Genomic DNA, 14,108 nt, shown 5'->3' with positions numbered 1-14,108 from the left:
AACCAGATCAAACGGCAAAAGAAACATCAACCACAAAAGCTGCATTCATTCCACCTTGCAGGGCTTACTGCAATGAGCCCGTCCGTATTAAACACGAGATAAAACTCCCACGAGGAGCATTAGCCTGAGTGATTCATATAAACACTTCAGCAAGTCAGACTTGGTTGAGCTCCACAGTCAGATAAGGTGGGTAATGGTACGCAACCAGCAGTCACTCTCATTTGGAGAGCACTGCTGATAGAAACATAACTGTTCCTTATTCTAACTGTGAGGTATTGGGTAACAACAGATACATCAGGGTTTGGGTAAAACTGCCTGTGTTTTGTATGGAGCTGCCTGTTGCGGTGAAGCATTCTTCTGAGCCCTTGATGTGGGCCATCTGGAAAGGAAAATCTACTCAGCCTCTAGAAAGAAAGCCAGGATTATGATCACTTTATTTTGCAGTTGACTTTCAAGGGAGATATTCTTATCAGGAGGAGGTCTGAAGGAAAGGCAAGTTGCAGGTATGTGGATTTAATATATGTTGATAAAGGCATAGGCAAAGGCGCTTTTTCCCCCCTCTAGACTTCACTATCTATTTTTCAGGAGTCATTGCTCCAATCCATCCTTCCTGTTAGCTTTTTGCTTCCACCCACATTCTCTGCACTGGGCCTGATCCTGACCTCAGTGCCAGAATGGCAGCAGGATGGAGAAGTGCCAGCAGTCCTGGGCTGGGAGAGAATCATTCTATAACGCTGAAATCTTTTCTCCGTCATCTGAAAAAATGCCACGTGCCAGAGCTCACACCTGCACGGCTTTTATCAGTGACTTCCACAGGGCTGTTCTCTTGCTTTGCTTTGGCCCTGGCTTTCAGGCAGCTCCCCTGTCACAGCAGCTTTGCCAGCTCTATATGTTTGCTCCCAGGGTCGCAAGCTGAAGCAAAGCAAGTCCTGGGAGTGCAGATCTGGAGAGCCAAGTTTCCGCAGTGCTTCCAGATGTGAAGAGGGGGAGTTGCTTTATCCCATTTCTCAGATTTTGTTTTATTCTTTTACGATTTCTTTTATTGTTGTTGTTATTTTTTAAGCACACCATGCAGGCGCTCTGCGAACAATTTGTACTGTTCTCCTGCACTCAGCTGCATGCTCCCAGTGGTGGCTGTTTATGTGTTTTCTTTTAGCTGAGCCTCAGCCCAAAGCCCTGTCCATGTGCCGCATCTACGTGGCTCTTGTACCTTCAAGGACAGTGACTCCACTTTCCTTGGGCAGCTCGTGCCACTGCCTCACCATTCTTTGTGAAAAAATATCCAACCTTGTAGCATTTACTGGGGAGTTAAATGTGATTGTGATGTAGGGGAGAAGGGGTAAGATGTGAAAGGAGCTTAAGAAACAGTGCACTCTGTCAATGCTTCTTTTCAGGTGCTGAGAGATGAGTGTGTTGATGGCCTGGTTGCTGCTGCTCCTTCTGGTCAACTTCAGCTCACCTGCACCCAGGTTTTCGGTGCGTATTGCCTCAGCCAGTGTCTGTACAGCCTTTCTGTGATATCCCAATGGGTTATCGTTTCCAGGGAAAACTGTCTTCTTTTTATTAATTGCAATTTAAGAAGCAGGGAAAGAGGAGCTCAACATAGTCTGAAGCAACCTGTTTTCATCTGATGAGCAAATCGCTCTTGGGCCAGCTCAAAGAGGTACAGAGTTTGGCAGAGGTGAGCCCAGAGCTGTCAGAGTAAAACCAGCAGCTGGTTCTTATGCACACCTTTGCTTGTCTGTCTTGGAAGTGATTTTGCTCTGTTTTGTTGATGTTACTAATGGGGGATCATCAGCCACAGACTAGGCTGTTGCTGAAAGTCCCAGCCAGAGTGGGCAGGATTCTGGCCTTGATTATAGTAATGCAGCTCTGAAGTTACTCCACTTATCCCAGTAGGCCCACTGCTTTTCAGCTCTTTTATCTTCCAGTTTTACAAGATATTTTGCTGGTTTAGCCTGACTGCAGTGCAAGAGCAAGGATTTTCTGCTCTTATTACCCTGAGGAGTTTTATAGTCTGCAAAACTCCCTTTGATTTCCTTAAATGAGCTGAATGACTTTTGTCCTAAGTAATTTTCCACATATCTGATGATATTCTGTAATGCTCAGATCAGTGGAAAGACCATTGCAAGAAACCACTTTTCACTGGGTTTGACTCAGCAGCCCATGCTTCAGGACTCATACTTCTTGGGAAGGGACTGCCATTGGACCATCTTGATCCATAGAGGCAGAGCAATATGTTGGGGTCAAGAATAGATACACACTCATTTCTTCTCTGCCCCTCTGTTCCTATCACTGATTGAACTTTACTTTTTGTTCTTTATTTTTTCTCCGTTCCTCCTCACCCAGGAAAAGGATATTTGCCTCCTAGACAACAATAAATTGAGACAAAGGTTAAAACATCTTCAAGATTTGCTTTACTTGTATGAACTACAGCTGAAGGACATCCTGGAGAACACTTATCATAGGACAAAAAGTGGGATCTTCTCAGGCAACAGGAGCATGCAGCATGAGCCTCTTTTACCCACAACCAGCGGGAATTTGATAGTCTATGACCAAGGTACATTTTGCATTAGCATATGTGGAAAAGTCAGCTGGTAAAAAATGCTTAATTCTTCCTGCAGTGTCCCTTGTATCACATACAGATATATGTGATATTCTGGGAGTCTGAGGTACAGCTGGGCGCAGCCAAGTGCCCATGCCATTCCCTGGTCTCTGCATGGCGCCTGCTGACAGAGCCAGCCCTGCTCCCACATTCCACATGCTGTAGCCCCACCTGAGCTGTACCCACCCCTGTTTCACAATGACTCCCAAGGCCCTAAAGCCCCGCTCTGGAAACCAGCATTGTTAACACCTTTCTGGCTTGTCTGCTTTGGCACTGCAGGCCTTGCAGAGCCAGCCAAGGGTCCTTGTCCTATTTCTCTTGGCGATGCCCTCTCTCAGCTGCACATACCCCCTTGCATTCCCTCATATAACAAACCGATACCATTCTGCCCAGATTGTTCTGCAGTGTATAATAGGAAGAACACCAAAAGTGGTTACTACCGGGTCAGGCCCAGGGCAGACCAAGAGCCTTTCCTGGTGTACTGCGACATGTCTGATGGCGGTGGGTGGACTGTAATTCAGCGACGGAGTAATGGCAGAGAGAATTTCAACAGGTAGGTGCCTTCAGGTCCCATCAACAGAACCTTCTGTGAGACCCCCAGTGCCCACCGGATGGCAAAACCCAAGTATTGAGAAGCTGGATAAGCAAGATAATAACAATAGTAACTCTTTGCGTTAGGGAGACGTGTGGGTATATATTGGTAACAGGAGGTCATTTTCAAGATGGATTTTAAACGCCTTTTCCATGGTTGTCTGCATTTGAGATTGCATGTGCATGCATATTTGTATGAGGTGGTTCAACTGGAAGAGGCCTATAAAGGTCATCCAACTGCCCGATCCAAACGCCCCTTAACCTGTTCCCATGTTTGACATCCCTTATGGTAAAAAGTGTTTTACCTGGAAAAAAATGTCCCCATGAAGATTAATCATAGCACACAGAGTTTTAGGGCATGTCTAAGTGTCTCTTAAATCAAGTATGACCCATTGTAAAGCTACGTCAACTGGCTCTAAGCTATCCTGCCCCATAGGTAGCTATATAGCCATGGCAGTTCAACTCGTAGCAAAAGTGAATTTGTGGCAGTGGAAAACATCCTAAGGAGAAGCATTGACTAGTAGGTAGGTCAGGCAGAACTGAAATCCCCACAAACAACCTGTGAGAGCAAATAAAGACAGGGTTAATTTAATTGGAAATAACAGTACTCAGGTAGTATATGTGAATATCAAAGGCAGCAGAGAAATAACAGGAGGATTTAAGTTACTGAAGTGATTAGAAGAATGTAATGACGTAAGATTTATCTTAAGAACAACAAAGCTGGAGGATTCTGGTGAAAAACAAGTATGTGTCTTTAAAGGACGAGTAGCCACAAACGGTGACACTGCAAAGAAACAGAAGTGAGAGCAGTCAGTGAATTAAAAATAGGCTCAAGTGGAACAGGAACACAAAGCAGATCCAGATGTTTTCCTTCCAGCTTCATCCAGAAGCTTTTATTTGCAGCTTCTGCTCATTTTCAGACTCTTCACTATATCACTTTATTCATCCAGGGCTAATGTATATATTAGACTGCAAGTGTCACCGACGGACCCTTGTTACCCCCATATGCTGAAATTTGTATTCGTATCTATTGCAGGAAGTGGAATGATTACAAACTGGGATTTGGGAAGTTCCAGGACAAGAATGATGAATACTGGCTGGGCAATGACCACATCCACGACCTGCTTGCTAGAGGTGCAAGTATTCTCCCTCCACAGACTTTTCCAATTCACCTGAGATAGTTCGTCTAACAGGAGTCCACTTTGTGCTTAGGAGAGAGCTCATTAAAGATCGACCTGATGGACTGGCACGGGGAAAGACGTTATGCAATATATGAAAACTTCCAGCTCACCAATGAAGAGGTAAGAAATGGAGAGAGCAATGAATTCCTGAGAGGACAGGTCTGTTAGGCTAAAAATCAGATGACTTCTAGGTCTTAGAGAAGATGCTACAGGAGCTGTTCTAGCTGAACCATGACCAGCTTATGAATGCATCTGCTTGGCACAGTTTCCTGCAACAGGTGTTGTGATCAATGAGCCAGGCAGAGCTTTCCAGCTTGTTGCATAGTGTATGAAATGATTCATGAAAATCAGTAAAGCCTGAAGCCCTTTTTAACAATGTTACTATAACAGAAGGGCTGCTAAAATGATGAAGAGACTGGAACATTGCTCGTATGAGGCAAGGCTGGGGGAGCTGGGCCTGCTCAGCTTGGAGAAGAGGAGGCTCAGGGGGGACCTTACCCATGTGTATAAATACTTGGAGGGAGGGTGCCAGGAGGATGGAGTGAACTCTTCCACTTATTTGACAGGGGATACAGTGGATAGAGAAAATTGGACTTCAAAAATAAGATCTGATATCAAAGACACATTTTACATCCCATTGCAGGACAACTACAGGTTATGGTTTGGCACCTACTCCGGTAATGCCGGTGACGCTCTGTCTGGTGGGAGCAGTTTTGAAGATCAGTGGTCAGCCTCTCACAGAGGGATGCAGTTCACCACATCTGACAAGGATCACGATCGATTCCTGGCAGGCAACTGTGCATTGGAGAGCAGTGGTGGTTGGTGGTTTAACAGGTATGGAAAGCAGTTGATTCTACTCAGCCTTTGGGAGTATGAACAAGGTGTGGGTGGCAGTTCTGCCAACAGGACCTGCCTGCCTTGCAGCAGATGGAGGTTGCTGTTGGCACATGCCACCTCACACAGCTAAATCCGACATGCTCACACCAACAGGAAAACAATCTGCTGCTTTCGTTATGAAGCCAAGCAGGTCAGCTGCATTCATTTTAAGAAAACATGCCAGAATAAAAGTATAGGGGGAATGACTTGGAAGAAGAGCCTGACTGAAAATTACTTGGAAGTGCTTTGGGTTATATACTATGAAAGAAAGTCATCATAGACACTGCAAGAGGAAGAATGCAAAAGTTACCTATGCTTGAGCTGAAGCATACCACAAATCTCTGTTCAGGGAAATTAATCATGTCCCTGGTCAGTACATTCAAAGCAGCCAACAGGTTTTGTTATCCAACCAGAGCAGGTGTTTGCTATAGGATGACCCACATACTTCTCTTGGCTCCACTGACTGCATTAACCAGTTCTCCATTGGTAGTAGTAGGATATCAGATATCTAGTTTATGACAGACATATCTAGTGTCTGAACCTGTCAGTGCATCCCACCCATGGTATTTCCAAATGTATATTGCATGAAAGTTGTACCTTGTTGTAATAACACAACATCTTCCCAGGCTAAACATCATCTCCTTTTTTCCCTCCCCAACATCATTCCAAGGTGTCACGCTGTAAACCTCAATGGATGGTACTACAAAACAGGAAGGTACAACGGATCCCACGACAACGGCATTGTTTGGTCTACGTGGCGCGGCATGTGGTACTCGCTCAAATCCTCAGCCATGAAAATCAGGTCTCCATTCTTTGTTGACAGTGAGAGTGGAGATGGTGAGGATGGTCAGGGGAGCTGAAATCTGCTGCTTTGAAAAGAGAAAAAGTACAGGATGAAAAGAGTTTTGTACATTAATAGCCAGCTTGCTGCTGCTGCCAATTGCCAGCACTGCACTGTAGCTGCACCTACTAGATGAGGGGAAAGCTGTGGGCTGTTAGAGCACAGCCAGCCAACAAGAGAATGGAAAATGTATGGAAGAACTACAGCTTTCTTTTTGGGACTTCATTGCAGAGCGTTTCTGAAAAGCTCTCTGGATCTCGAATGATCAAGCACATTCTTTTAGCTACCTGTGCTCCTCAAGGGTAGGTCTTTCTCATCTCCATTGTGATGGTCGATGCCTGAGTTATGAGAACATGAGAACAGAAACAATGAGGTGATAAGGAATTGGACTTCATCTGGTGTGCCCTCGTTAGTGTCTTGTTTTGGGTTAGCAGCATGTTTTTAAGCCACTCTCTATGGTCACCAGTTGCCACAATTGAGTCTCAGAACACACCTAGAATGCAAAACCAAACCAGAAGATGGATGTGCTCGAACAGCTAAGAAGCATCCTGGATACTTCCAAGTAAGACTACTTCAAAGTAAGCCCCAAAAACACCGGCAATATTGATGCTGCATTTCGTTGCCCCTGCTTTGCTCTGCAGAGCCACTTCTACAGCATGCTGAGGTGTGCTAATGCAATCACAGGCAGTGCTGATCATTATATTTAAGTCTCGGATTTAAATCAGGCAGATTTTACTAAATTTGAGATTATAGCAGATATCCTTGGGAGTTCATAAAATGCAATCATGATCCATCTCTATGTTCTCGTGTAATTTACCGGACCACTTTATAATTACTGAATCATAGAATTGCTAGAGTTGAAATGGGCCCCTAACGGCCATCAAGTCCAATTCCCCTGCAGTGAGCAGGAACACCTGCAGCTCCATCAGGTGCTCAGAGCCACATCCAGCCCGATCTCGGGTGTCTGCAGGCATGGGGCATCCACCACCTATCAGGGCAACCTGTGCCACTGCCTCACCAAACCTATTATAAGATCTTTTCCTTAGCGAGGGAAGGGGAATCAGCATAAAGAAAGTGACTGAAACACAAGGCACACTGCATTCGTTATCTCATCTGAGTGAAATGAAAGAGCATAAATGACTGAAAGAAATGAAATACTGATGATTTATTTTCCACAAGTTGTTGGGAACTACAAGTCAGAATGAACAGCAATATCAACTTGATGCAAATCATTTAACTACCGTGTTGCAGGATGAGCCTTTCTTTTTTCTCTCTTTTCTGAATTTCCATGTTTTTAAATAGGCTATTTTTCATTTCTTTGCTTTTAGAACAATGCACGTTATAATTTGTATTACTTAGCCGTAAGTGTGAAATAAAACCATCTGAGTAGGATTGAACACATTGTATCTGTTTTTAAAGAGTAGGAATTTGAACAGCAGTTCGGATGAAAACCTTGAGAAAGCACCAAATGTGGGAATATCGTTATTGTGTTATCTCTGGTGCATAGGTACCTTCTGTCCTGGGTAGTTCAGAGGGGTCTGCAAAGTAAATCTAGTTTCTATGTCTCAGGCTGTCCTGGCGACCATGCACAGACGTATGAACAGTCAGTGTATTTGGTTTGATCCCCCTGCTTTTTCAGGAGGTAAATCCTGTTCTCACTTGTTCTGGACATCCCAATGATTGCAAAAGTGAATGCCAGCATGCAATGGGCCGGTGGTCTAATACTTGGACTAGTGGCTGGCAGTCCTGCCTGTGGCAGGCAGGTTGGACCTTCATGATCCTTGAGTTCCCTTCCAACCCAAGCCATTCTATGATTCTATGAAAGCAGCAGCTGGCTTAGAGCAGGGCTGCCTCTTTCGGGTGCTGGGAGCTCCTTGGAGACCCAAGAGTCGCAAAGCTTTGGGCAGGACCCCACAGCACCTAAAACAAACCCTACTGAGTGTGTCAGAACCCCTTTAATACTAATAAATACCGTAAAATGGCACTAGACAAGTACTAGTTTGATCTGAGAAGTACTGTCAAGCTCAAATACCTCCCACTGAAGGTTTTATTAAGGCTTCCCGAATGTTGTTATGCAGTACATTTGATCATCCATTTCTCCAGGGTCTCCTGCCTTACAAGACTGTAAATACATCTCGCAGCACTGTAGCTCTGAAGCTGACAGATCACTGCTTCAGGGCAAATGTGCTCCGCACAGCCAAGTTTACCTTAGCACAGGGGTGGTAAGTGAGCTAAGAGGTAATTGCTCTAGAGATCTGGTTTCCAGCTCATTTAAGTCAGTTTAAAGACCAGTTACATTTGATTAGCTTTGGATTGGACCTCAAGTGCGGACTTGTTCTGAACTGCTGTGAGCAGCACACTGAGCTGACAGGTGATGGGAACACATTGCTGTGCTGGAGCAGCTCTGGGAAGAGGCAGCACTCAGCACCCTGACACTCAGGCCCCGAGCTCCGGCAGCAGCTGGAAAATGTTCCTTTGGCTGCAGAGCCCAGCTGGCGGCCAAACGCTGACATCCCGCCTCCTCCCAGCACAGCGGGCCCTGCCATACAGATCAGGCTGCTTATGGGGTGTTTGAAGACTGACAGTTCTCTGCCTGAACCCACCTTCCCTCATCCCATCCCCTGCTGCCAGCATCTTTTCTTCCCCTGGTTGTACCCAGCAGTGCTCCCCTTGTCCCTGCAGACTCTGAAGAGGCGGCTGCTCCAACGATCGCCAAGCAAACGCCCTGAGTCATTCTCGCTGGCCTGAGCTGTGTCTGTGCTGTCAGTCAGGGTTTTGACCCAGCTCTGAATTCCTCCAGCACTGAGTAATCTCTGATTTATAATTCCTGATTATTGAGCATGAAAAAGAGAATACCAATGTGACTTTTGCATTTCACCTCCAGGCTCTCTGGGAATCGACAGATGTTGTCAAGCCATTTTCCTTTTGGTTTGCAAACCAGGTATTCACCAAATGAATGTTTTCTTTGCTGGGCTTGTCCGTAGTTTATTTTAAACTTGCTGTGGTAGCATCACTGTCAATTAATTAACACAGAAAACAAACTGCTCAATAAAGGCGAAGATGATCACAGAATGGGCGGGCGGTCAGGCTGCTCCCACTGCCCGCTATGGCTGTTCAGACACTAACATTTCCAAGGGCTACACTCAATAATTCTCTTGGCCCCTCCTACCAGCATGCCCTTTTCTACTATCTCCTGCAAATATCTGCACATCGCTGTATTTTCTTGCTACAAATATTGGCAGAAAGAGAATATCAAAGCACTGAGTGATGGAAAAATACCCCCTCCATCTTCTCTCCAAATGGGCAGGATGCGCTGCTTGCGCTTTCACCCACCCAGTGAAGAGGAGCACCAACACACGACATGTTTCAGCAACTACAGCCAATCGACACAGCTCAATAATGGCCACAAAAAGAAGAATAAAGAGATGGGAATTGCTCACAGCTTGGGGTTTGTGTTTCCTAAATGGAAAATTATTCACTAATTAGGACAGATGTTTGGAAAATGGATCTCTTAGGACAACATCATCCACCAATAGAAGGCTTCCACAAGACAAAAATGTCCAGATCAATGGGATTCATTGTCTGAAGCATAAAAGGTGACTGCTTTATGCAGCAAAACCCAGTGCATTACTCCTGTGTCACACCTTCGCTAATACAGGCTTTCCCAGGTTATTATGTGCGAATTTCTAGACACACATGTACAAAAAATAATTATACGAAAGTACTTCCCAGTAATTCTATAGGAATGTATTCCCATAAGTCAGACTTTGGGAATTCTCTCCTTCTCCAAGCGGAGGAACGTAATTCCCACTGCTCCTTTCAGCAGAACCCAGCAGATGTTGCAGACCCACTCCCGCACAAGCCCCTCCTATAGGGTCACGCTGAGTGCCTCAGATCACGAGCTTCTCAATACTTAAAGTACTTCTTTCGTCCTCTTCATTTGAGCCGAAATACCCAGGGAGATCGATCATTTGCTGCTCTGCCTCTGTTAAGCCAAAGGTAGTATTATCGTAGAAGGCAAACTCAGGGTCCACCGGGAAGCTCTGGCACTTGTCCTTTCTGTACTGGGCAGGGCTGACAGTGAGGCCTCTCTGGTAACTCTCTTTGCCAGCAGAGCCTGTTTCCTTCCGCCACGCACCCTTGGGGTTAGGTGAAGGGCCCCGCTTACTCCGGCTGGGCTCAGGCTTTTCAGGGGCCCTCTCCTGACCGCCATGTTGCCGATCAGCGATCAGGTCCAGCTTCTTCACAGGTGGACATGCCCTGTGGTGGCCTTTCGTGCCGTGGCCCTGTGGTTCGCACGTCGGTGCAGTGCCGTGGGGTTGGTCCAGCTTTTCAGAGGTTGGGTTTGTGTTCCTCAGTTTTGGCCGTGTTCTGTCTTCCAGGCCTTGGTCCCACGTCCTGGTCCTAGATGTATACAGAGGAGTCTGCCGGGGGGTGAGGGTGGACATGCTTCTCTCTCTGAAAGGCCTGGCCTTCTTTGTTTCGTGGAAGCTGGCTGTTCTTCTAAACTGAGGGTTTCTGTGGCAGCCCCTCTCAGACAACTCTCCTCTGTTATCTGGGTGTTTGAAATGAGCTCTTCTTATCAAGGTCTGGGTGGGGCTCATTGCAGCACTGGCCTGGGAGAATGGAAAATCCAGCCTCGGGTTACAGCCTTCTCCTACAAATCTGGGCTGACCAGCTGCCTGGTCCAGAAATGGCGCTTTTATCCTAAATTTGTTGGCCACTCCCTCCTCTTGGGTTTGTGCACTCAGGGGAAGCATCGTGGTGGCACCGACAACTGTGTCTGTCAAGGGATTCTGAGAGACGTGGTACACCTTGGTGGTCTCAGTCAGGCCCTTCTTCTTCATCTCTTTCAGCTGCTGCTGTGCGAGGCGGTAGCTGAATATGGGAGGGATTATTTTTTGGGCATTTGGCTGGAAGTTCTCACTTCCAGAGGCATCGTCTTCTTGGGCAAACTGAAGGCTACGCCTGTAGGTCAGAGGGATGTTAACAGGGGCATCCCCTCCTTCGGTGAAGCTGTCCCGCTGCTTGTTGCCCTGGCAAATGTTCTCCTCGTCAGAGTTTTTACGGAAGCCAGGGGAATGGACGGAGTTCCGACGCATGGCCGTGCTGCACTTCTGAGCTCTGCACAGCTTCCTCCACAGGGTGATGAGAACAGTGGCAAAGATGATGAACAGGCACAAGGAGATACCTGTGATGGTGACAATGTTGTTGGCTTTCTGGTCCTCTCCTGGCTGGACAGAAGGTGGGGTGGGAGGCTTGACAGCTGTAACAAAGAGCACAGACTGTCACCAGTGTTACAACAGAATTCTGTATTTTGGGATGGATGCTTCAATAGAGTAATTAATTAATACGGTACAGTACATGGTCTGCCTGTACGAGTTGCTCACTGCAGGTGACTTAATATGGCTCACTTCAAACTGGCAGGAATGGATCTACTTACTTTAAATCATGGGACCCACAGATCATTCAAATGTAATTGTCACCTTCTCCTGTTCTGCTCTTTTCAAAAGACACTCCTAAATAGTGTAAAACAGGATGATAATATTTGCCCTCCTTTATAGAGTACATCAAGATCTCCTGCTGAAAAGTGCTGCAGTGAAGTAAAAATAACAGGAGAGTAGTACAGGTATCACTTTAACATTATTCTTAGGGTGACTTAAGGGGTGTGAAAGTTATCAGCTTGTGAGCCCTGCAGTTTGAAGAGAGACAGCACTAACAGTGACAGTGTCACTTTACAGAGCAGCCCTTTGCAGGTGCTTCTTCCACTTCCCAGTGTTGTCAACCACAGAAGACAAAGCTTTCCCCCTGCATGGCAGGCTCCTAAATGAGGTTCCATTGCTCTGCTGCCACGGCCATATCAGCATTAAAACTCTTCTGTTGTGAACTGGAGATGGACCTTCAAAAAGTGGAAGAATATTCTGCTATCTGGAAATTGGAACATCTCAAAGCTTTCCATAGCACTATTTGAACCTCCTTCCTGAATGTTACGTCACAACACTGAACCACTGAGAGAGCAGTCACTCTTGTTTTGGATAAGGTCTACAGCATTTCAGTGGCAGCCCCAAGCAGAAAACAGCATAACTGGAAGCGTGTAAGCTGTTCCAGCAGCAGATTTTAGTATCAGACAGCACTCATTTCCTAATTCCTTACAGCCAAACATCTTCATAAGGCCATGAAAATGATGCTGGAGAACGAAGCCGCTCAGTTGTGGTTGTCAAGAGCTGGCCATGAAGCTGTGAGCTCAGACTAAACCACGAAAAGCTTTGCCCCAGTTTCTAGTTTGATCCAGGACCCAGAGCCTTCCACCAAAGCCATGGACAGTCTGTTGTAAATCTGCCCCTGCCTGCCTTGCACTGATTGTCTGACACGCAAAACATGTGTGCAGAATAATGAGAGGCAGACACCAGTCTGGATGTACTGCCTAAAACCCAGAAAAATGCTCATTCAGCAGTGAGCTATTAACTGTGCAGGATGCCCAAATGGCAAACATAGCCCATAAGGTCTCAGGCTGCTATGATGATGGATGTGCAGGGTACTGGGTGCTGGAGGTCCATTTCTTTGACTCAGAGCTGCAATGGCAGCCCCAAAACCTTTGAAAAACCCTGCTGTGAACTAAACTTCATATCACACTGAGAGCTCAGTATCAGCATGAGGAACAACAGCACTGCCTTTGAATGTTTCTGAGGATCCCAAATATCTTCATTCAGTCCAGCACCACCACACCCAGAGCACAGAGCACTGCTGATCCCAGCAGAGAAGGCAGGACCTTCACTGACCTGGTCATTAGCACTGGTGCAGAGTAATTCACCCATTGCTCATCCTTCTCTCAGTTTCATTTTGCTCAGTTTCTAAATACTCTATCTGTTTTCTATCTGTAACGTGCATTGTGGTATATCATTTGGAGTACGCAGCTGCCAGCTAGAAAACAGTGATGTTTGAAACAGGATTAAGTAACCAGGGTTTGCTTCTTTCTCCACTTTTTCAGCCATTTGCTCCATCTGCTGGACTGCTGACTGCAGACAGGGTCAGGCTGGAATAGCTCTGGGCAGGTGTGGGCAGCTGAGGGAACATGGAAAGAAGATCCCCGGCTGAGATCAGACAGCTTTAGAAGAAGACAAGCTAACCCATGGTGTGACTACTGCCTTCAGCAGTCTGAAGGAATCGGTACAGAGAAGGTGACCACCCCTAAAGCAGGACATTAACTTCAAACAGTGCCCCTAAAAACCTGAGTCGCTCCCCTCTGCTTACACTTGCAGCTTTACAATATAAGAAAATCCACAGAGCCAGCCTTATCTAGTGATTAAAAACATCAGAAACCTTAACAACAAACTCCTAAATTGAAAACTGACAAAATGCAAAACCTGGCTTGATGGAATATTGTTTGTAATGATGTTTATAGTTGTATTTTAATACTGTCCTTTTACCTGACCTTTTGCTCTATACCATTTCCTACAGTGCTCCATCAATGCATTTCATTCCTACCTTATAGGAACAATATAATAACATCCAACAAACCTCCTGAAGCTGGTTCAAGCCAACACTCCCATCAAAAGAGCAGTCCTGCATTTTCCTGCTGTGGCTACATGTTTTCCCCCTCAGCTGTCCTTCCATTTCCAATAGCACAAGCATTGCAATGGCCATGTGCTATGCAACTTCACAAAACCCCCAGGCTACCCACTGTTTAGCTGGATCCAGTTCTCCACACTGCACTTTTGCCAGCGCAAGGGATTAAGTGGCATGGAAGCAGCCAAGGGAAGCAGTAAGGCACCACTTACTTCATAATACAGAATTTATAGCTACAATCTGTTGAATTATAGCCTGAGAGCCCAGGAGCTTGCATGGCCCTGTATGCCACCCTTTGCCCATCCCTGCCAGGCAGTGGCACTTATGGGACATGAGGACACTGTAACTCCTACATCAGTCAGGTTCTGAGCAGACGAGACTTCAATCCCTCCCATCAAAGCAGAGACAATTTGAAAGCAGATTATGAAGCAGCACAGAACTACGGCAG

At 46.1% G+C, this 14,108-nt stretch overlaps 2 protein-coding genes across 4 annotated transcripts in view; one reads left to right on the top strand and one right to left on the bottom strand.

Moving 5' to 3' along the window:
- Positions 1-390: 390 nt before the first annotated feature.
- On the top strand, positions 391-7,491 carry LOC107308192 (fibrinogen-like protein 1). Its single transcript, XM_015851885.2, has 8 exons — positions 391-503; positions 1,395-1,476; positions 2,350-2,560; positions 2,999-3,158; positions 4,233-4,330; positions 4,409-4,497; positions 5,021-5,211; positions 5,924-7,491. Exons 2-8 carry the CDS (start codon positions 1,405-1,407, stop codon positions 6,111-6,113), a joined length of 1,011 nt encoding a protein of 336 aa, XP_015707371.1. The 5' UTR covers positions 391-503; positions 1,395-1,404; the 3' UTR covers positions 6,114-7,491.
- The window catches only part of THSD1 (thrombospondin type 1 domain containing 1), a 25,997-nt gene continuing 19,129 nt past the window's right edge, over positions 7,241-14,108 (bottom strand). For 2 of the 3 annotated variants that reach the window (XM_015851884.2, XM_015851881.2), the window contains one exon: positions 7,241-11,360. In XM_015851884.2, coding sequence (XP_015707370.1) covers positions 9,985-11,360 — 1,376 coding nt within the window. In that variant the 3' untranslated portion in view covers positions 7,241-9,984. The remainder of the gene's footprint in view (positions 11,361-14,108) is intronic. The other variant, XM_015851882.2, reaches the window with a different exon arrangement.

This window comes from Coturnix japonica, chromosome 1 (assembly GCF_001577835.2).
Source record: "Coturnix japonica isolate 7356 chromosome 1, Coturnix japonica 2.1, whole genome shotgun sequence".
NCBI lineage: Eukaryota > Metazoa > Chordata > Aves > Galliformes > Phasianidae > Coturnix > Coturnix japonica.
This window is presented reverse-complemented; position numbering and strand designations above follow the sequence as displayed.

Excerpts from the sequence above, each read along its gene's own strand:
- LOC107308192 (XM_015851885.2), top strand. The coding sequence starts at position 1,405 with ATGAGTGTGTTGATGGCCTGGTTGCTGCTGCTCCTTCTGGTCAACTTC. Across the intron at positions 1,477-2,349 it reads CACCTGCACCCAGGTTTTCG|GAAAAGGATATTTGCCTCCT; the intron begins GTGCGTATTGCC and ends CTCCTCACCCAG. Across the intron at positions 4,331-4,408 it reads CCACGACCTGCTTGCTAGAG|GAGAGAGCTCATTAAAGATC; the intron begins GTGCAAGTATTC and ends CTTTGTGCTTAG.